The sequence below is a fragment of the Crocodylus siamensis genome, chromosome 5 (assembly GCF_052110815.1).
Source record: "Crocodylus siamensis isolate JL-2025a chromosome 5, ASM5211081v1, whole genome shotgun sequence".
In the NCBI taxonomy this organism is placed as follows: domain Eukaryota; kingdom Metazoa; phylum Chordata; order Crocodylia; family Crocodylidae; genus Crocodylus; species Crocodylus siamensis.
In genome coordinates, this window is record NC_143399.1 from 17,473,006 (window position 1) to 17,495,049 (window position 22,044).

At 39.6% G+C, this 22,044-nt stretch overlaps 1 protein-coding gene across 6 annotated transcripts in view; it reads left to right on the forward strand.

The window, feature by feature from the left end:
- The window catches only part of PDE4B (phosphodiesterase 4B), a 388,611-nt gene that overhangs the window by 349,135 nt on the left and 17,432 nt on the right, over positions 1-22,044 (forward strand). For 5 of the 6 annotated variants that reach the window (XM_090047508.1, XM_090047509.1, XM_090047511.1 and 2 more), the window contains one exon: positions 5,764-5,876. In XM_090047508.1, the coding sequence (XP_089903634.1) occupies positions 5,764-5,876 (113 nt within the window). Of the gene's footprint in view, positions 1-5,732; positions 5,877-22,044 lie in introns of all 6 variants that reach the window. The other variant, XM_090047514.1, reaches the window with a different exon arrangement.

Sequence of the window (22,044 nt, forward strand, 5' to 3'; positions counted from 1 at the left end):
ATTACGGAAACGTCAGCTGGAGTATGGAAATAAACTTACTGGCAAGAACTTGATTATGCAACATCAAGATCCAAATATAAACTGAATTGTATGTGGTATGATATTCCACACAATTATACCCAGAAAGTGTACAGCTGCCTTGAAACGTGACTTTAATTTTTTTGTATGGAGGAGGTAGTAAAATCACTTTAGGGGAGAGCTGGACTGGAAATTCAGTCATGGTCCATGGTCAGTGGGAGATTGTGGGAAACAGATTGATGTCAGTGGGAGATTCATACAAAGATCAAGGGACGAACACAGACTTCATCTAGTAACTAAACTTCTCGTTATTATTTATTTAGCTATGCACTGCACATTCAATTTCACTCCAGGAGAGAATTGGCTCTTTTTTATTTCTTAGCAGTTTCAGCTCTTTGATTCTCTTCCCTCCTTCTTTCTTTGTCTGTGTGGGTCTTCTCTATTCTTCTTCTGTACTTTTATCCTTTCTGCACCTGTAAAAGTTCATCCCTGGAGGGTTTCCTGTTCTCTGATTTATATTGGCTAAAATGTACAGTGGTGGAGCAGTTAGCACTGACACTGAAATATCGTATTTTAGAATTAGAGGTGATTCTCCAGTGAGATTAATAGGGGCAGATAGAATGAATTGTTTCAAGCAGTCTACAGACCCATGCAGATAACATGACATCGTTTTACACTTTGTCTACATTTGACTAATTATATTTGAGATACAGAGGATTAGAAATCTTTAATTTTTAAATAAAAACTTAGATTCAGCAGACTCCATCATGTAAGCTATAAACATATATGTGTACACACGCACACATACACCCATGTGGGTAAGGTCCAGCCCACAAGTCATATTGGACACCAGTTACAAAACACTTCTTTTGTACAGGAGAGTTCCCTTCCTCATACAAAATGATATTAGTTTTTCTTTTTTATGCATTCTTAATTAACATTAAATATTTATCTGGTATGTGTCATTTTATTTAAAAACTACAATTTATCTTGTTAAATGAAGATGTTTTCATATTTTGTGTTCAGTAGAGCGTTTCTAGAGCAGTGGATTAGCAGAGTGCACTTGCTTGAAAGGAGTCAGTCATTTGTGACGATTCTTTGTGACATCTATGTGCTATTGTGCAATCGCCTAGGGAAATATAAAGTGGGGAGAGGGTGTAAGATAAAATGATCATCTTAATCTATCACTAGTTCTAATTATTTATTATTTAGCACTAACAGGCTACTGAGAACATATGGGGAAATGCCCTCTGCCTTGCATAGATGTCTTCCCAGTCTTAAAACATATATTATCCAGACTAATAGTATATCAGCTGATGAGAGACAAAATATAAGCATTAAAAAAATCTCTTTTGTCTTTAAAAATCAGTTTAATTAAATCTGAGATTTAGAACAACTTTCACTCCTCCCATAATCCTCCAATGCCTCCTCTGGGGTTGTGCCCTCCTGCAATTTCCTCCACTCTGTGGCTGAAGAGCTTCAAGACAGTCCCCAGCCCCCTGCCTGCCACCTTCTACCTCTAGCTGCAGTAGTTTTATGTCAGCTCTCACAAACAGTCCTGTTAGTCACTAATCATCCTCATTATAATTATCTGACTATTTCATGCTTGCACTGCAGAGCAGAATTAAGTTTTGGGCACCCTGACTGTATTGTACCTTACCATATTTTGATTGCTTTCACATTTACCTTTGATGCTGAATTCCCAGAGTTTGTTACACTTCTTCCCCTGCAATTAGAATGCATCCATCGTGCCTTACTGTCTACTTACTGATATTGACTCATTACTGTATTTTAATGTAGTGTTTTCTTATTTGTTTGTGTTTGTGAAATTAAATGTCTTGCACAAACAAGGGCGTTGCAACCTGAGGTTTTTTTATGTGAAGATATGTGTTATTAACCTGCCATTTAGTTTTTTTATAATTTTTATCACATAGATTCATAGAAATTAAGGCCTAGAAGGGACCTTGAAAGATCATCAAGTCCAACCCCCCTGCTCTGGGCAGGAACACTGCTGAGATCAAATGATCCCAGCAAGGTATCTGTTCAGTCTTCTCTTGAACACTTCCAAGGTTAGGGACTGCACCACCTCCTTGGGAAGTCTGTTGCAGATTCTGGTCAACTTTACCATGAAGTTCTTCCTTGAATTCAGCTTGAAACCATCCTGTAACACTTTATGGTCATTGTTCCTTGTCCTTCCCTGGGGGTCCTAGTGAACAGTTTTTCTGCCAGATCCTGATTTTCACCCCTTACATACTTCTAAATGGCCATGAAATCCCCCTCAGTCTTCTTTTCCCCAGGCTGAACAGTTCCAGATCCCTTACTCTTTCCTCATAAGGTTTGTCCTTCAAGCCCTTAATTATTCTTGTGGCCCTTCTCTGGACCCTTTCCAGATTCTTCATGTCTTTTTTGAAGTGTGGCACCCAGAACTGGGCACAGTACTCCAGCTGGGGTCTCAGCCAGCACCGTGTAGAGAGGAAGTGTCACTTCCTTCGCCCTACTTAGGAGATATTGGCTAATGCATCCCGATATGCTATTAGCTCTGTTGACTACAGCGTAGCACTGGCAGCTCATATTCATTCTGTGATCAACCATAACCCACATTTTTCAGTGCTCTATAAGTGATCTTAATTTGGAGGACTGTGGGGCAGGTAGAGCTACCTTCAGGGAATACGATGGCTTTTCACACTGATAGAAGCCATGCTTGTTCCTTGTGGCAGCTCAATTCCTTTCATGTTGGAACAATGAGAAATAATGGCTCTTTTGAAAGAGACCATCTTGGGGACTCTTGCCTGCGTGCCACTGAGCACAAAGAAAGATGGCAACCATTTTCAAAGACGGTAAGATTCCTCCCTCCTTAATTATTTATAAATATTAATTATTGGCATCTGCTATGGAAGAAAATTTTAGTTACGAAAAATAATGGCCAAAAAAAGAACATGGATTATTTCAGAAAATTAGAGGTCTGTATTATTCCATTCTTAAGATCATTTGGGCCAAAACATGGAGAAATGCAGCATATCAAATTTCCTCAAGGACCAATTTCCAACTCATTTTAACCCCAGCTAACTAACCGATACACCTGTAAATTTTCAGAAAATCCATGATGTATTCAGAGCAAGTGCTTTAATTTTGAGGAACATGCACATTATTTCTCATTATACATGGCAAAATGGCTGAGGTGAAAATTTGGCCTTAATAATAAATGCGTAGCTAGTACTTCCATAATATTTTTGTTAGTGATCTGAATAAGGTGGTGCTCAATGAGGTGGCAGAATGGCAAATAACAGAGAATTATTCAGATCAGTCAAGAGTAAGAGACCCTAAGGAATTTAAGAATATCTGGCAAAACTAAGCAGCATGTAAGCAGAATGTGAGATCAAATTTGATGTAACATGTAAGGTAGCATTTTGTAAAAAAAAAAAAAAAAAAAGTTACATTACGTGTGTAATTTTAAACACCATCTCTAAGATGAAGACTTAAACTTAGTATGGATATATCAGTCAAATGATTTGACTCATCTTCAGCACTGTCAAAAAAAAATCCTGTTAGGCTTATTAAGAAAGGGATCAGACAAGAGCACTTCCTTCTGTCATTTAGGGGGAAAAAACAAACCAACCTTACACACATTTTCTGCTACATTAGGTAGATTATTGCAACTTTTAACCTAGAATTTCAAATCTCAGTGAAAGGCTTTAAGATATTCTACGTGGATGGGATACAGAAGCATAGCTTCTCTCTGCCTGGTTTCCACCAACTGCTCTGAAAATTGAAGATAGATAAACTATGGGGATATTAATAAATAATGGCTGCAACATATGCTGAATGATTGAGTTAGGCAGAAAGATATGCTGAAGTTCTTGGGTAGTTTCACCTATTTGTTGATGTGTAAAGCACAGTGGTATGCAAGAGATGATTGCTTCCAGTGGTTTTGTGGCTTTGTAAATGCAGAAAGGAAAATATTGTGCATCGCCTCTTGGTTAAGCTAAAATGTTATGTTTTAGTGCTTTGAAGTCTATATGTATATGAAACGGTGCTTGCTGGCTCAGTGAAAAACTACTACTCTTCCATAGCATTTATTTTCTTCTGTTGAACTAAGCGTTGACCACACACACACACACACACACAGATGCATACAGCATATATTAGTGGTGTCCCAGCATTTATTTATTTGTGTCTAGCTGTAAGCTGCTGGTGCTTCTCACCTGAGATTTTCTCCTTCTGGAGATCCTTTCTGCAGCACAGCCTGTTCCCCATGCAGACTTCCGTAGGAGAAGCTAAAGATGATGAATATATATTTCATGTTAGATATATGCATGATGCAGACCTGTTCCAACTCCAACTCTTAACAAGGGCGTAGAGTCAGTTGCAACATTATCTGTAGTAAAACTGGAAGTTTGGGAAAGAGTGGAGACGTGCCAGCTGGCTGAGATGCTGATTCATGGTACTGTTAAGGAGCTTTCACATGTGAGGGTGCTCCTGAGTCCTGAATTTAGAGGAATCCACCCAGAGGAGTGTGATATTTGTGCTCCTGCCTTTCCCTCTAACTCAGTGCTCCTTAGGCACATAGGTTTAAGCAAGTTATGTTCGTTGGGTTGAATGTACATTACCTGTATATACAGTACATACTTTGCTGTTTGGATAGATATTGCTAACAATCCAGAACTCTTATTTCCTTTTTTTTTAAGTTTGCCATTAGAATCCCGAATACTTGAATTCAGGGAAGACATATCAGTCAAAAGGTATCATTGGGAATGGAAGTCTTGTGATTTACCATGAAGTGTTCGTACATCTTCACTTTTACTGTGCTTAGAAATTCTTCACCAGAATATGTGCTTCTCTGTTTAATACATTTCAAAACAGAAAGGAGTGTAATTTTAGGGAAAAGAGAGAAACAACTGATGTCTGGCTCCATCTGAGAATCCAGTTCATAATTTCCCTGTGATCTTGGCACACACCAAAGGGAAGGTTTAGCTTTGTTTAGTAAAACAAGAGAAGCAAAGAGTCTCTTTAGCCAACAAAGTCAAGCAGACGTCCTGTACTCCCTGAACAGTTTGTCTGATTGTCTTCCTATCAGAGAGATTTCATTTAGCACCCAGTTTAAAAAATAGGAATTTCTAATCTCGTGCACAGCACTGCATTCCCAGGGGAAAGTTGCTGAGAGATTCACATGCATGCAATGCCCTCAGCCCTGCATTGCCTAAGATTTACTGACAGTGATTTGAGTCTTTCCCTTGACGCTTTTTCTTTTACTTCAAAAGAGTACAACTCTGCTTCTGAGAAAAAGAAACCAGAGCATGTCCCTGTGCTTAATCTCACTTAATGACATTTGAAAACTCAACAATGTCATCACTTTAGACAAGAAGTGCTCTGAGTAATGCTTCAGAGGAGAAAAAACTTTACTTACAAGGAACAGCTTTTACTTCTGAGCAGTATGAATGCAAATGCATGTAGATGCATCTGGCAGAGTGTTCCTCCTACACCCCCTTTTTAGAGGAAGTTTGTTGATGTGTTAGTGACATCTCATCTTGAAAGCTGGCAAGAGAAAAAACCCACAACAGCCATTCAACAGAAGGACGTGTGTTGATTTGTTCTCCTACTGGAGAGTGGAGCAGAAGCACCCAGAGCGCATTATGAAGGAGCATTGTACCACCTACAACAGTGCTGGTCCCAGCTGTGTCAGTGACTCTGCCATGGAAAGTCTGCAGTCACTTGAGCCTAACTACATGTCTATGTGCTTATTTGCAGAGGAATCTTATCAAAAGTTAGCAATGGAAACTTTGGAAGAATTAGACTGGTGTTTAGACCAACTTGAAACCATTCAGACCTACCGATCAGTTAGTGAGATGGCTTCTAATAAGGTAAGTTTTAAGATCACTTTTTTTCCTGAAATGTCAAAGTCTGAAAATAAAAGGATTAGCTATTGTGGAGTAAGATAAAAAGTGACCTTGTCTCTGATGGTGTCCACCAGCAGCCTAGCATTCACAGTGTAGTATTTGACAATGGTAATTTAAACAAGGTTTGTACTTTTTCCTAGTTACCTTGTGTTAAGAATGTGAACCTGAAATGGTTTGAACTGTATGTATGCTTGTGCATGTGCAAAAATTTAGTAGTGGAAATGGTAAAACGTAACTGTAGTTTTTCAAGTAGAATACATTTATACTCCAAAATTAAGCACTGTATTTAGTCCAGTAGCACTTAGTCACATTGCATATAGGATGGTAAATAAAAAGTTATTCTTTTCACTCTCTTGTAAGTTGAAGGAGGTTTGTCATAAAAAAAAAATAGGAACGCAAAACTTCCAGAATACCTTGGATTCAAAACTATAACATGGTACAGTATATTGAAGCTAAATTATTCCACTGACATTTGTTTATCAGAAATTTTAAAAGGTGTTATTTAGTACTGGAAAGAACTACCATGAGCACTTACTGTAAAAAAGGGTCTATTTAATGCAGTGTACCTTAACTCTTGCTTGGCAGTAATAATTGCAAATGCTAAACAATCTGCTGTACTATGTTGCTGGGGGGGTTTTGTCATATAATAATTTATTTTGTGTTTTTAGTTCTTTGGGATGAGTTGACACCATTTTGCACAGTGTGATTTAGGTGCATGTCAGAGGGCTCTATGATGTGTGTAATTGAGTTTTCATTAAAGGGCTTTTATTCCTTTCTCATTGCTTGCTGTAGAAAGAGGGGTGTGGAGAAGAGTGGGGTCTATATGGCATGCAAGGTGTGAAAATGCTGATATAATAAACTAAAAATAAAATAAAATCAAACTTAAAAAATGCCAGTTAAACTTTGTGATGAAAATAAGGTGGGGGGGGAAGGGGAGGTGTGCAATTCAGCAGAAGAGTACAAGAAAAGTGCAAAATGGAAAAAGTGCTGAAGAAACCTGAGCTGGTTTCTTAAATACTCTGTTACTTTTAAGCCTTCTTTTTCCCCACTTCACCTCCACTTCAGCCCCTAAAGTTCTGATTCGCAGCCTCTGTCCTTCCAGTGGATGGGATCCTATTAAAATCCATCAAAGGCAGTCTTTAAGTTATTGCTGATTGACATAAAGCACGCCCTCTTCCCTGGGGCTATCAGCCCCACCTCTGCAGTGATGTGAGCTACTGCCCAGAGGAGCGCTTGGCTTACATCTCATTCAGATCTCCTGTGGTGGCAATGAAGAGTTTTCCTGCTTTGCCCTCAGGACAGTCTAACAGCGTGAAATCTCTGAGTCACGTGTGGACTGCTTTTTCCTCACTTCAGTATTTACTCTCAAGCTTTTATGCAATGTTTACATCCAAGTGTTACCCAAGAAGCAAATCATATGGTATCAGAAATATGTGCTCTGCCTTTCCTGAATTAATAATTTCATGTGCAAACCCCCTGGTTAGACCCAGCTTTTAGTTTGTTCTGCACAAATCTAGTATTCTCATTCTTCTTTTCACTTGGAAATTATTTACATCCAAAATGCTGAAACACAGCCTGATTCTATGAAATATGCTAAACATGTCATTAATCCTATGTCATCTCAACTTCCTCTACTACTGCTACTTACTAAAACATTACAGGAGCATAGGAAGCAATAAAAGTTTTATAGATGTAGCTTGCAAGAAAGATTTTTTTCTTCTAAGCTTCTGTGAGAGAACCAAATCTAACCATTCGGAAGGGTTTAGCCTCCTAAAAAGATAAGGTTTAATGTACAGTGCAGAAATGTCCATCAGTGCGAGATTTTGTTCCCCCTAGTACTCCACATTTGGATTCTTGAAGGTGAAAGCTTGAGATTGGCTGATTTTCTTATTGTGTAACTGTCAAAAATCATTATTTTACTGTGCGAGTTATCAGTGCTCCTAGGTCAGATTAAACATTCTTTAAACTTTGCTCATTCACACACTTGTATTAACCTTTGCTTATGTATTTTTTGGTCGGCTTCCAGCAGTCACACTCAGCTGTGAAAGAGCAATATGCAATGGTTTGAAATCACCCTTTTTCCCCATTACCCTGGAAGCAAACATTTAAGTAGATTGGCTTTGTAAGGTTGTGGCATTTGGTTTTTCACAGTATACAAGAACATTATTTGAAGTCAGTCCCATGTCTGGCGGGTAGGTTCAGCTGGAAATAAGTGAGTGCTGACTCTCTTAAAAGATTGTTTTAAAATATTTTTAAAATGTTCATTATTTTCTGTCAGTGTTTTCATCTAATGAGATATCTGGATAGACTCTCTTGCTCCAATCAAAGATTTTTAATTATGGCCTTTGGTAAATAGCAAAACAGTTAGATGTTTTGAAAACAGGATGCTTAGGCCCCACATTATTAAAGAAGAACGGAAAAAGAAGCAGTATAGAAAGGAAGAAAGCAAATAGACTCAGCATGATCCCAAGTGCAAGAACAGTATAAACAGTGACCTGTCTTCCTGACCTCTGCTATTGCTGAGTTCCTGGCCCTGCGCCACTAAAGCCAAACTACGTCATTTGAGAATGATAGTAGGCATGGCACAGCTGTTGCAAGTGTGACTCGAATTTCCTGTCTCCTTCCTGACAGACGTAGTTGAAAAGTACAGAGTTGCAACAACAGCAGACAGAGAGGGAGGATCTACGAATATGTGTTTTCAGTGTGATTTTCAGAAGACTTGCACAAAGAACATCTGCTAGGGGAAATGCAACATCTCACAGCATCCTGGTTTCAATTTTCAGAACACAGCAATTAATGCATGTGCAGGTACCAATAGTGCCTTCAAAAATATGAAATCATTACTCAAGGCAAATGAGGAAGTGAGGAGTTGCTTCTCCAACATACTAACCACAAGGAGGTTGCACTGAAAATAATGTGGTTCAGTGGTGCAATTCTCTAAAATACAGGCCTGATCCAGGCATGGAGCCAGCACAACCTCAGTTGTCTAAGTGCCCTGTCAGAGGGCACCAGCTAGATTCCCCACATCTTTCCAATGCAATTTAGTCCAGAGCTGCAAACTACTCAAAGCCCATTGCTATTCCAGACCTGAGCTTTTGCTAAAAAGAGAACCTATGATGCCAAAAATATAGGAGCTATTTTTTAACGTGAGCAGGTGGAAGCAATATGGAAGAAAGCTAACGTCCAGGCCTATGGGCGTTTCTATTCCACATTGTCTCAGTAGGTAGCTCTTCCACTATGCATATAAAAATATAGAAAATACAGTAAACACGGAGATAATTTGTTTTTGTGAAATAATAAAATGTTACCTGTGACCACAGAACTATAACTTCAGCTCTGGGGATTTTCTAGACTATTCTGGAAACATTAAATATTGACTGTTCTGCATGTAATGCTATATCCAGCTTAGAGCCTTGGTAGCTGCTAACTCTCAGGATGCTGAGTGTCGTGGAACTGCTGATACAGTGAGACTTTTTCTCCTTTGGTGGCATAATGTCGCATATGGCATCATGCAGCTGTCTATAGCCTCACGTCTTCTAGAAGCAGAATCACATCCCCTGTCCGCTACCTCTGGTTGGGCTCTGTTTGCTCACATAGCATTTGGGCTCTGAGGAATGAGTTTGCTACAGATAGGTTCAGTGCATCCCCCAAATTGTGTTGAGAAAAATTTTCCCATCTGATCTATTCTCTGTCGTCCCAGCTAGGTGTTTTCTGTGGCCTTAGTATCACTGGTGTTAAATGGTTAAGGCGTATTATATTACCGAATCTGTCTACTTGTAAAAGTAGAGATCTTCTGAGCAGAAGGTTGCTGTGTCCTCTAAGTAGAATAACCTTATCTGGAACCAGAATTCAGGGCCTCTGAAGTCTGTTTTTGCATTGATCAATAGATAACATGAGTGATTATCCGCAAGAATGTTTTAATTGTGAGTAGACAAGGTTCTTTGCGTGAATCTGATATCTTTTATTAGACCAACTTAAATAGTTGGAAAACAATTATTAAGCACGCTTTTGGGTCCAAAACCCCTTTGTCAGGCTAAGGAAGTTTCAGCAGTTGGTGTGAGCTCTTCCTGGATGGAATGAAAAGTAAAGAAGCCAGAGGCTGGGCTGGGCTGCATACAAGACAGGTTGTCAGTGAAATGGTAGTACATGTAGCTCTGCTGGAATTGGCTTTCATGGCCATGCATACATTCTGAAAATATTTTATGCTTGGAAGGTTTCACGTGACTGACGAGAGACATTGTCCACTGCTGCTACGAGGATTGTGAGTTTAGGTCCCTGTAGTCCATCTCACTTTAATTTAAGACTCTTCACTGTTGAAGAAGTTGACTTTGCAATAGGGGGTCAGATGACTTTATTCAACTATGTATATATATTTGCTTGTAATAACTCACCAAACTATTGTCTTTGTTATTTATAAGCCAAGAGTCACTGGATAAACACAACTATTTCACTTCACGATCATCTCAAAGGGTATTTCAGTCAGAAGAAGAGAAGCCAGACCAACCTCACTGTCAGGAGACAGTGGCTAAATAAACACAAGGACACTAATGTAAACTCAGGAGGTTCATGTTGAGGATTTTAACATTGTTCAGGGCTCTGTGCCAAACGTCTATGTGCCTTGCTGCACAACTTCCACACCAGCATTTTTTTTTGTGAGCCTGCCAGCTCCAGAACTTGCCCACTTCGTACGTGATGTTTCCCTTAACTGGTGCCAAACTGTTTAGTCTTTTGGTTACTGGACTGTCACTTCCTTTGTTTAATAGGCTTTAAAATAAGCCAAGCGTCTCACAAAGAAAGGCTTTGTTAAGTTATTCATCAGTTAGTAAGACAAAGAGACTTCCATGTCTTTTGTTTTCTATAAGCAGAGCTAAGTTGTTATGAATCATGGGATTCCTCCCATCAGTTCCTGATCAGTTCTTTGGTATTCCCCTCCAATATTAGCTGCAGCTGTTCAGCAGCTGTCATTACGGTAAAGATTTGTAACTAAGCACTTGGGTGAGCGGGTGAGCCCACTGAAATTAAGACTGGCTGGCCTTTAGCAGGCATTGTAGCAGGCGCTGTATTCATCATTAGAAACCTTCAGTGCATGATGCCTTGTAAATTTTGATATAAACACTCCTTAGTGCTATTATCCTATTTATTAGACTTACTATTAGTAGGTAGACCGAGCTAAATCATGATCGTGCTTGATAGAAAATGAGAAACAGGCTACTGCTGTTGTTGCAGCTGAGGGGCTCATTCACTCGATATACGTTTTATTTTCAGGTCTCTTGTTTGTGTTTAGATGGGCTCTTTCTAGAGCAGGGGAAATAGACACTGGACATTAGGGCTGTGTGAGGCTTCGGACCGTGCTTCAGATCCAGGGAAGCTTTGGACACTTTGGCGTCCGAAGCAGCATGTCCGGATCAAAGCGCTGGCTTCTTTAGGCTTTCCAGAGTGGTTCACATACACGTGACATAAGTTTTGCTTTCAATAATTTGGGGTGCAGTTCCCCCCGAACCCCTGCACTGATCTTCTTGAAGCTTGGCAGGCTTCATGCTCTCAGAAGAGACTACCACCCCTGCAAGTTTCATCCAAATCAGACAAAAACAACAAAGTTATAGATATTTCATTGATTTCCCCATTATACCCTATGACTGGGTCTCCAAGGTGGATCTGAAGCTTCAGAGCCACTTCGGCTGGATCGAAGCAGGAACCCGGTCCAGAGCTCCGGATCAGATCACTGGCATCCGAAGCGGCCAGATGCAAAGCCGAAACAAATAGCTGCCTACTCGCACAGGCCTACTGGACATGGACATTCAGATTTGGGGCCTGGGGTCTGGCCCATTACTTTTTCAAGACTTGTCATCAGAAGGATTAATGTACCAAGAAAAATGATTGTCCGACTTCAGGTTTAAATGTTTCCCACTTCCTCCTCTCTCTGGGCATTTATACGCATGATCTAGGGGCAGTGCTCTACTTAAAGCACCTGGACTGTCAACTAGCCACAGAACTGAGATCAGGACTTGAATTTCACTGAAGCGTCTAAGATTCTGGTTTGGGGACTTTGAGTCAGATCCGTTTAGTCTTTTTCTGAGCTCAGAACAACTTCCTCAGTGTCCCCCCACAGGATGTTAGCCATAGGAAATGGTGGGAGAAGTAAGATCATGATTACAGCAGCCGAGAAAAGTTGCTTTTCAGGTTTGGCACAACAGGCATTTCTGTCTGGACAATTTAGAGTTCCAGGTACAAGTGACTGCGCAATATCTTCAGCACAGCCCAGTGCTCGTAAGCCACTACCCAGCCCATAAAATGATTCTTATTCATGAGAATTTGCTTGTTTTGAATTTCTGCATTGTTATTGAATTTTACTTGTAAGTAATAGCTCAAGGACAGGTCCAAAAGAAAATAATTTTTTGAGGGTTGGACTAGAAACTGAATAATTGTTCAAAGGAGTGGCATCTAAATGAATGGCGTCAGGAAAGTGGAGTCATACACAAGATTAATAATGATTTATATATTTTTGAGAGGAAATTTTTATTTTAGTGGGCTGTGAACTAAATAGTCCACTCGCCTTGATAAAAAGTAGGATTTTGTCTCTTGACGAGCTCCAATCCTGGTCTAGAGTTAGTAACTTGGGTCCACCTCTGGGGCCTGATTCTGGTCTCAGGTTGGATTTATCTTGGTACAAGTCAATTGACTTCAGCTGGGCTGCTGGTGACTCTGTGGAGTTGGTCCACATATTTTCACAAATGCAACTTTAGTGAAAGAGCTTATTTTAACCATTTTGTGGAGATGTACTGATTCTGTGAGGGAAGGCAAGGAAGAAAGAATGAGATGGAAGAAAAAAGTCATCTCATTCAGTAGACATGTTGTTAAGAGAAGTAACCTGGTATATGGGAGATTGAAGTATGCAGTCCTGCTTTCCCTGAGTTGAAGGAACAGGGAATGAAAACTTCTGTGTATAATGAGGCAGAGCAGAGACCTGAAACTGGCCCTTCCACATCTCAGGTCAATACCATCCCAATGGATGCCTGTACATATACGTGGGTGGTTTTGATTTTTTTTAAATCTCAAAACCAGATATTTTGAGAGGCAGGGGTCTTTGGGTAGATTTTGACAGAACTCTGTTTCATGAAAACATGCAGAAGGTTTCATTTTCATTCTGAGGTTGAACAGAAACTAGTGAAATTTCAAAAATTGCTATCAGGTATCATTGAGACTTACCCAAGAGTGAGAAAGCATGAGGCCACTGCTTTCTGAACTCATCAATACAGCCGTTTCTGTTTGTTTGAATAAATTTGTCAAGAATGTGATGATAGAAGGAAAAAAATGAAAACGAGCATCCAGAATTATAAATCTATCATTGTAGGGTTTGATTTTCCTCTCTCTCTCTGTCTGCTTTTTGTGAGTGTCGATAGCCTCTTTAGTATTGCATAATTTTATGACATTCTGTTTCACTTATTTTATTACCAAAAATTGAATTTTATGGTATCAGCAGGAGTTCTTGTTACATCCACAAATACTCCAGCAAACCATGTCATCTTTCTATATGTTATTTTATCCTTTGGGTTTCTTCTGTTGTGGAAATCCTTAACCAGCACATCTAAACACAACATGTTGGGGCCATCTTCTAGATACCATGAACGTGCTGTGAGGAAAGCTAAGGTAGAAGTGTGTGAGCAAACCTTTCTGGTTATGTTAGAGAGAGAGGTTGCTCTAATTAGAGTTTCTGCTGTGGTATTGTTGGAGTGGTGGTGTAGCCAGGATAGGCCAGGAATTATACAAGCGGCAAAGATTTTTGTGGGTGGTATCTTTTATTGAACCAGCTGAGTGGTTGGGATAAAGTTAGACAAGCTTTCAAATGCAAGAGAATAAAAATGTCTCCCACAAAAATCTTTGCCTACAGTTTCTGTTGTCTGCTTTAAGAAAAAAAAATTACCGCTGTTTTGGCATAGCTACGTAAATGCTGAATAAAAAAGATATTCTGCAAATTATTTGCCTATCTGTATGAAAGTGATTTTTCATTTAAATGTACTCATGCTCATTAGAACAGTCCATGTTTTTGATGCTTGTATTAGGCATATTTTTATTTTGGCAGGACCAGCTGCTACTGTTTTTTTTCATATTGCATTTTAAGAGATACGCAGACCCGTCTTACTGGGCTGCATTTACTTTTGATTCCTCCCTTTGGGCACATCTAGACGTCGCTGTATGGCAGTGTTGCTACAGCACCGTGCTTTAGTACTTCTTTTTGGAAGAATGGTGCACAGGTGGATTTCACCACAATGGTGCCCTAGCATCGCATTATACCGAGGCGGCGCACCGCTACAGCGACGTAGCTGGCAATCACGTGTAGACCCGTGGGATGACTATGTCACTGTAGCGTGCCATATTGCAACATAGCATGTCGCTACATCACCATGGGGCAACTTGTAGGTGCGCCCTTTATGAAGCAAACACGCTTCTGCTAATTAAGATTTGCCAGAATTTTTCTCATTATATGCATGCATGAAAAGCCATTTCAAGGGACAGAATTATTTTAATTTCACTGAGATGGTTCTCCACAAAGGTAGAAGACCCATTGAAAACTGCCTAATGAAGACTGCAGGTTTTAACATGGATTTACATTTAATTTTACTTCTGGTTATGTAAATATCACAAAATGAACATTTTTATTCCCTCACTCTGTTAAATGATAATCACAGTTGCTCCTTAGTGTTGTTTCTGAAGATTTAAAATAAAGGCCATGCAAAATAACTTAAAATCTGACATCCCCTACCTGTCTGCCTCAAGCAGGCTTTTAAAAAAGACTTGGAGAAAAGTTGCAAGCCATTCTTGTCGAATAGCATTGTTCAGTCAGAAGAGGAAAAGAGCCCATTTTTACAATTGCAGGCATAGATCTAAGGACCCTGAGACTTAGGCCAGTGTAAGTGTGGGAGGTGGGGATTTTGCCCACATGCACTGTCCTAGGACTAGACAATACTTCAGAAACAGATATGTGGGAGGTTGCATGGTTATATGGTTGGTGGGCTCTTTCTACAAAATAATTGATCTTCCTTTGGCCCAGCAAGGTTTGCGCTGTCATGACTGATACAAGAGTTTGGTTCAGATCTGCTGCCTTCTCAACCATGGTCATCTCTCCAAGCCATTAATATTGTCGGCTGGATCTGGCCTTTCTTTAATCAAGACTTTTTATGCTTGTAATTTAGCAGCTTTTATTAGTCATCTAATTATTTTGCTAAAGCTTCCTAGCATTCAATTCAGACTGGTACTGACTGATCTGCCTTTGCTTCCTGATCTTTGTTTTTTAATTTTGTGAGCCAAACTTCCAGTTAGTTCATGATAAACAACTTACTTCAGTTGTGGACATCTCTAAACCGGCCTGCAGAAAGCAAACCTGTATTTATATTGCATTAGAAAATGTGTCGTAATGTACTTTCCCCACCTAATCTAAAATTATCATGTTACAGTTAAAGTAGAAAACTATCATTATTTTCTCTCCCTGTACTGTTGACAAGTATTCAGTCTTCCCAGAAGAGGCATTGCCAGATTCTGGCCTTATTCTACTACCATTGAATTCAGGGCGTTTTTTTCGCCCTTGTCTTTAATGGATGCAGGAACCCTCCTTTGACTTGCACACATGATCACTTCAAAAATGTTCAGTAAATTCATGATCACTTCAAAAACCTTCTGTAAATTCAGTCCATCCTATTAAGAAATACTTATTTTTTTAACACTGTAAGGAGGCATTTCCTCTCATGTGGTTCTTGTAGATAATATAATACTCAAACAAAAATTATTCTTGTCTGGATAAGGACTTGATTACTCTTGTCTGGCCTTAAGCAGTTTTGACAAATAGATACTTTTTGGTGTCAGACAGACAGCCCAAGATTTGTGTTGCAAGTTAGTGAGTCAGATACCTAAAGAAAACCAAACCCGTAAGCAAACATGTAGCAAGCTGTAGTTGCTTCTGTTTGTTATCTTGAAAGGTACAGTTTTGCACAGATATTGAAGAGCAAAATGATTAAAATAAAACAGAAACTGACCTGAACATCCACCCAAGAAAATTAAAGTTTATAATCAAGTAAGTATGCATAGAAAGTATATTTCATGAGATATTACTGTTGTGTTTTATCTGAACAAATGTATAATATATGTTCTAACTTGACACAATATGAAGTTAATGCTATCAAGGCTTTAGTTTTTGTATTAACCAAAAGAAACGTTAACCTAACAAAGCAGCTGTATGATATTGAAAAAATGTATCTGCCATTTCTTCATAGGCAGTCAGTATTACTGGACTGCTTGTGATCTGGATCACTTCACGTAAATTTTGGCTACAGGACATGGCTTGCGTGTGCACAATGTGCCAGCAAAGTCTCTGGCATGCACACCTTATAAACATATGACACATTCATTTTCAGGGAAGTCAGAAGGGTGGTTTCTCTATGACATTACTACTTCTTCAAATAAAACTTCTTTAGACCTATTCAGTTCTCAGTACATAAGCACCTTTTGCACTTTAACTTGCTAATAAGCAATAGTATTTCACAGTGGTTTTACTCTGCAGTAACTTGCAGCAACCTCATTTCTCAACTTTTTTATTATGTGTTTTCCTATATTCACTTAATCTAGAAATGAACTGGAAGGTTGCAAGTGATATTTGCATTTGTTCAGGTTCCATTTCACCACTTTTTACTGTTGTGGTTTGTGTGAGAGAGTGCGTGCATGCATGCGTGCACACATCCACCCCCCCCCACACACACACAGAAGCTCTCACTTCATACCTAGCCCCCAGAGCAGGTTCAGATATTTTTCAAAGAACATAATGAATTTTAAAATGTCAAAATATCGTTATTAGTATATCTACCTCAGATTTGTGTAATTGCTTTAAAAAAAGAGGCTCTTAGATGATTGAGGGCAACTTTTTATATTTGGGAAATTATGCTTTGAGCTTATTTTGGATTTTTAAATAATAAAATAAAATTACATAAATGAATCTGCCATGATGTTTTTCCTATAAGGTGCTCTCCTGGACATATACATTATAAACTATTTTTCTCTTGGTATAAAATGAAAATATCATGACTCAGTGTTTACCTTTTGGTTAAAGAGCAAACCAAAGAGAAAAAAGCAGAAGTTTTGTGTCTAGTTTAGAGTAGCTTCTATAAAACAGAAACAAAATATTCTAGAGAAAATCAAAGTAGTTGCAAATAAGCTAAAATGTAAAAAGCCTGATAGCTGAGTATAGGCACTGAAATTACTGCTATCATCTCTCAAAAAGTCTCTTCTAAAGAAAGAGTTTTAAAATTTAATCCGAAAAAAATGTACTCTTAAAATTTAATTTTAATGGATTTTCCATCCTCCGTTTGTGAGAGTGCTTAAGAAGAAATAATCGAAATTGTAAAGGGAAAGCACAGTTACAAACTTTAGTCATCCAATTAAATCCACCATGTAATTGATGACATTTCTACAAAATTAAAAACAAATGGAAGTGTTGTTATTCGGAAAGAAGACTGCCTTCTTAAAAGCACTGTTCATTTGGAAAACTCGAAAGATTCCAAAATGAAGAGAGGTCTTCAGAATTTGTAGAGGTCTTGGGGAACCAGATTAATAAGAGCTGACTTTTTATTCAAGAACTTAGAAAAAAAAATAAAGATCCTCTCGTGCAAGAAAGTTTTACCTCATTTATCAGCTGACTGTAAACCCCCCCCACAAAAAACAAACAACAAAACCAAACAAGCAACCCCTAAACCATTTGTGGTCTTGTCTTCTGCTTTTAGGAGCTTTAATGTCAGATTACACAGCTGTGCCCATATTCTGAAACTCTCAGGCCCAAAACTGCCTACGGCTTTTTTAAGGATTTAAAAAAGGTCTTTGTGTAATATGACAAGAATATAGCTTAGCCTGGAGGAGGAGACCAAATATTCCTCAATATCCGTTCTGATTTCCAATATTGAAAATTGATCTACGTATTGCATGGGGATTTTTTTTTTCTAAATATATAGTGACAGATTCTTTCTTGGTCAAACTCTAGCAAATGAATGGCATTACACCAGAAATTAATTGTGCCTCCAGGCCCAAAGTAGTTTACAAGAGTGATTAAACTAAGCAGGATTTAACCCTGTTATACTTGTCCAGAAAGCATGCAAACAAGAGCTATCCTTGTATAAAAGAATCCTTCACTATCTTTTGTTCTGGGAAATTCTAAAAACAGTCTCCGAGTGAAGAATGTAATGCTGCATTTGCGTCAGAAAGGTGGATCAGTGGGGAATGCAATTCATGAACCTTTTTACACGTAGCAGACTTGAAACTATTAAAAAGCCCTTTCAGCATTGGTTTTCCAAGGAAAATCACTGAGGTAGCTTAACAGTGCTTTTCTTCTGTAAGTATTTGCACTCATGTTTAATCTTAGAATCCAGCTTCTTGGACCAGAAAACAAAGGGAAATTTATACCAGCTGTGCAGATTCACACTAGTGGAGGACCCGGCCCTGTGTCTTTATTCTCCTTGCAGACCATTCTGCCCAGCTGTGATGCCGTCACCTAAATTACCTTCAGAGTAAGAACTGGATTGCAAAACCAAACTGGTGTTTGCATCTGAGTAGCTCCCCACTAAACCTTCTCAGGGAAGAAGTTTTCTTCTTTCACAGAAAGCCAAAGCATTAGGATATATTCTACTGATACAGATCTTTGGGCGGTGATCTGCACAACTTTTCTCTATGCCTGCGTGGAACCTCGGAGCGTGGCCACTACTCCAGTCTGGGAGCTGGTCACCTTCCTAGGTGCTGCTTGGGGAGTGTATTTCTTCCCCTAAATCTTGCACGTTGTCTCACAGGCAGGGTCAGATTCCCTTCCTTTTCCCAAATCTAAACAAGCTTGGCCTGTAGGTGCTATGGAAGAGGGGCACATATCCTTGGCTCAAAGCCATCACTTGCTCCAGGCCCATTCACACGTGATGCCAAGTCAGGGGTAGGCAACCCTGACACGTGTGCCATAGCATGGCACAAAGACATTTTGCTTGGCACATGTGCCTCAGGGAAGGACCTGGGGCTGTGCTGCCACAAAAAAGACCGGGCCCTCATGGCTCCCCCACGATCTGCCCCTGGCACGCCAGTCGAAGTTGTGGGTGTTTTTGGCACTGTGCCCCAAATCATTGCTGACCCCCGTTTTAAGATCTTTTGGCTACATCCCTTCCCTTCACCATTTAACTGCACGTTATCCTTCTATACTTATATGGAAAGAGGCATGCTGATGAGCCTCTCTTTGGTTGACTCTCATGGTGTTTCCAGTCTTTTGAATGCTCATGTAAAGACTTCCACCAGGGCAGTTTCTGACTTGTCTTTTCAGTCAGAGGAACAGATCTGCATGCTGTTCATCACATGCCAGTAACAGAATTGAAGAAGTCAGAATGAAGCAGAAATTTGCACTTTAAACTTACTGAACTACATAGAATTGCAGGTGCATTTGTAAAAATCAGTGTACAATAGAAATTCTCCCCCCCCCAAAATAAAACCAAAACAAAAAGACTCTGAAAGGAAATTGGGTCCTACTGTCTCTGCATATATTTGAAAAGTTGTTACTGCTATCAGCCTAGGAATGATTCAGTGTTTCAGCAAGGTTAATTTGGTTCAAATGACTTTTACAGGCATTTCAAAACTTGCAAAACAGGAAAGGTCCATACAACCTGATGGCTTTTTTTCACAGCTGCCTAAATGTTTTTGAGACTGCTGTTATGTGATTAGAAAATCAGGCATTCTTTATGTTTGTTTGGTAGCTGTAAGCTTTTCATTACGACTTTATTTGTATTAAAAATATTTCTATTCTTTTTATAAACTTGAGGTCTGAATGTCACAGTCCACTGAGCAGAGGGCGGGAGAGGGAGGAAGGAGATCTGAGTTCTGCTTCTGGCTCTGTCGCTCATTCCCTGTGTGATCTTAGGCAAATCGCTTCCTCTCCATGCCTCAGTACCCAGTAACATTTACTCCCCTTTGTCAAATGTGGTGAGAGGATCAGATGAAAGGCACTCTCTAAGTGCAAGGTGCTATTGTTATTTATAATAATCATTACGAAGGCACAAATACGATTCCAAAGTATACAGTGCTTCTATTTGCTCCATTGCAAAGCAGTTGGTGTTGCCTCATGGCTTGTGTACAATCTGTTTGTTTTACCCTTTGCTGTCAGATTGATTTAGCTAAGGCATCATTACAGAGGTTTGCACATAACATCATTCATTGATCTGTGCAGAGAGAGCAACATGCAGACTCCCTGCAGGCACTGCAGACAAATGGCAGAACAGTTTAAGAGAAAAGAAACAGCATCTCTCTGGAGCATCTGACATCAAGGAAAGCTCACGAAACCCCCCAAATCCCATAAAAAATGGTTTCTATGTCTAATAAAGGCTTCTAAATGCCGCCATAGTGCCTAACTGTCTACTATACCGCAGTTTTTTTTAACTGTCTCAAACTGAAGAAATTTTCTGAATGAATTGATGTTTCAGCGCTATTCTGATGTCGCACTGCAATGGCAGCATAGACAGCAGACATGTAATCTGTGCAGGTAACTACTACAATAGCTGCCTTGGGGGCATTTGCACCTGATAGTGTTTCTAGCAGTGCTGAAGTACTGAGTCTCCAGGCAGAAAAAGTTGCTGATTAAAACGCAAAGAGGGAAGTGGGAAGGGAGGATTTTTACATTTAAAGATTATAAACAGAGGAAAATGAGGGCTTGTTACTGAAGAACAGAGAGGAATCAAAGACTTGGTACCTGTCCTCATCTTTTACAGATTTTCGTGATTTAGGGCAAGTGACTGAATTGCGTGCTTCAGTGTCCTTTAAAAAGGGGGTTAATGATACCTAGTACTTGTCTAAATTATGGTAGTGGGGTTTAAAATGTTTTTCTAGTGTTTTAAGTCACCACTGAAAGGCATGATACTAGACAAGGCTTTTGTGAAATCCACTCAGCGCCACTTGGTTTGAAACTCATTTTTATAGTCATCTGATTACGATTGTTGCCTTCTGGAAGGAAAGGCTTCAAGCCAGGTAAACACTTTTGTTACAAATGCTTAACTTTAAGCTTGACATCGATGGGACTGCTCACATGCTTAAATTTAAGCATATAGTTTCACAGTTAGTAGGGTCGGAAAGGACCTGAGCAGATCATCAAGTCCGACCCCTGCCATGGCAGGAAAGAGTACTGGGGTCAAATGACCCCGGCAAGATGATATGCTGAAATACTCTGCTGATTTGTGACCCACGTCCATATGCTGTTTTCAGGATTGGTGTAGTCCTACATAACTTGCCTTCTTATTTACAAGAAGCTTTGCTTTCATGTGTGCAATAACTCCAGTCTTTGTATAATCACTCAAAACCAAGTTTTGGCCAGGGAGTTCCTTGGTTTTAGGTCAGAGGCGTTCCCCCTTTCGGTTGACATGAATCATCAAGAAGACTTAGTAAGTGAAAGTCATTCCCCAGTGAGCCCACAGCCCTGGGATTCCTGACCTTCACAGCAAGCACCATTTGCACCACCCCCTTGTTCATATCTTGTGACATATTCCTTAGTGAGCTGATTGTGTGCCAAGAGAACAGTGGCACTGACGCATCAGGAAAAGTTGCCTAAGGCCATGCGACTGGATCCATGCTTCCAGGCACTTCTCGAGTGAAAAAATGCACGTTTCTTGCTACCAGGCATTTTCAGGCATCGGGCTCGACATGTGCAGATCTGTTTCTCTCCAGAAGCTGGCTGTGGGTGGCAGCCAGCTAGCTAAACTATCTTCAGTGCTTTTACCTTCACTTCTAGCCCACACAATTGTTGGTGATTCTTGTTTGACTGTGGCTGGGTTTGTTCCTTCCTGATCTCAATTTGCCATGGGGAATTAAAGGAATAGGAGGATTTGGAAATTTGCAGGAAAGCTGTCATTTGCAGATGGTTGCCTCTCTCAATTAATTATATAAAACACGCATGACCTTCAATAGTTAAGCTGGTGGAATAACTCACAACCTAACCCATTACTGTCTGAAGAACACATTGGGATGGGAGGCAGACTGTTGAGAGAAAAAGTGCCACAGATGGCAATGGCAAGGAGTCCAAGCAAATTATGTCTAAACTTCTGTCCATGTTGGTGTTCCACATTGATGTTTACATGGTAAAAGG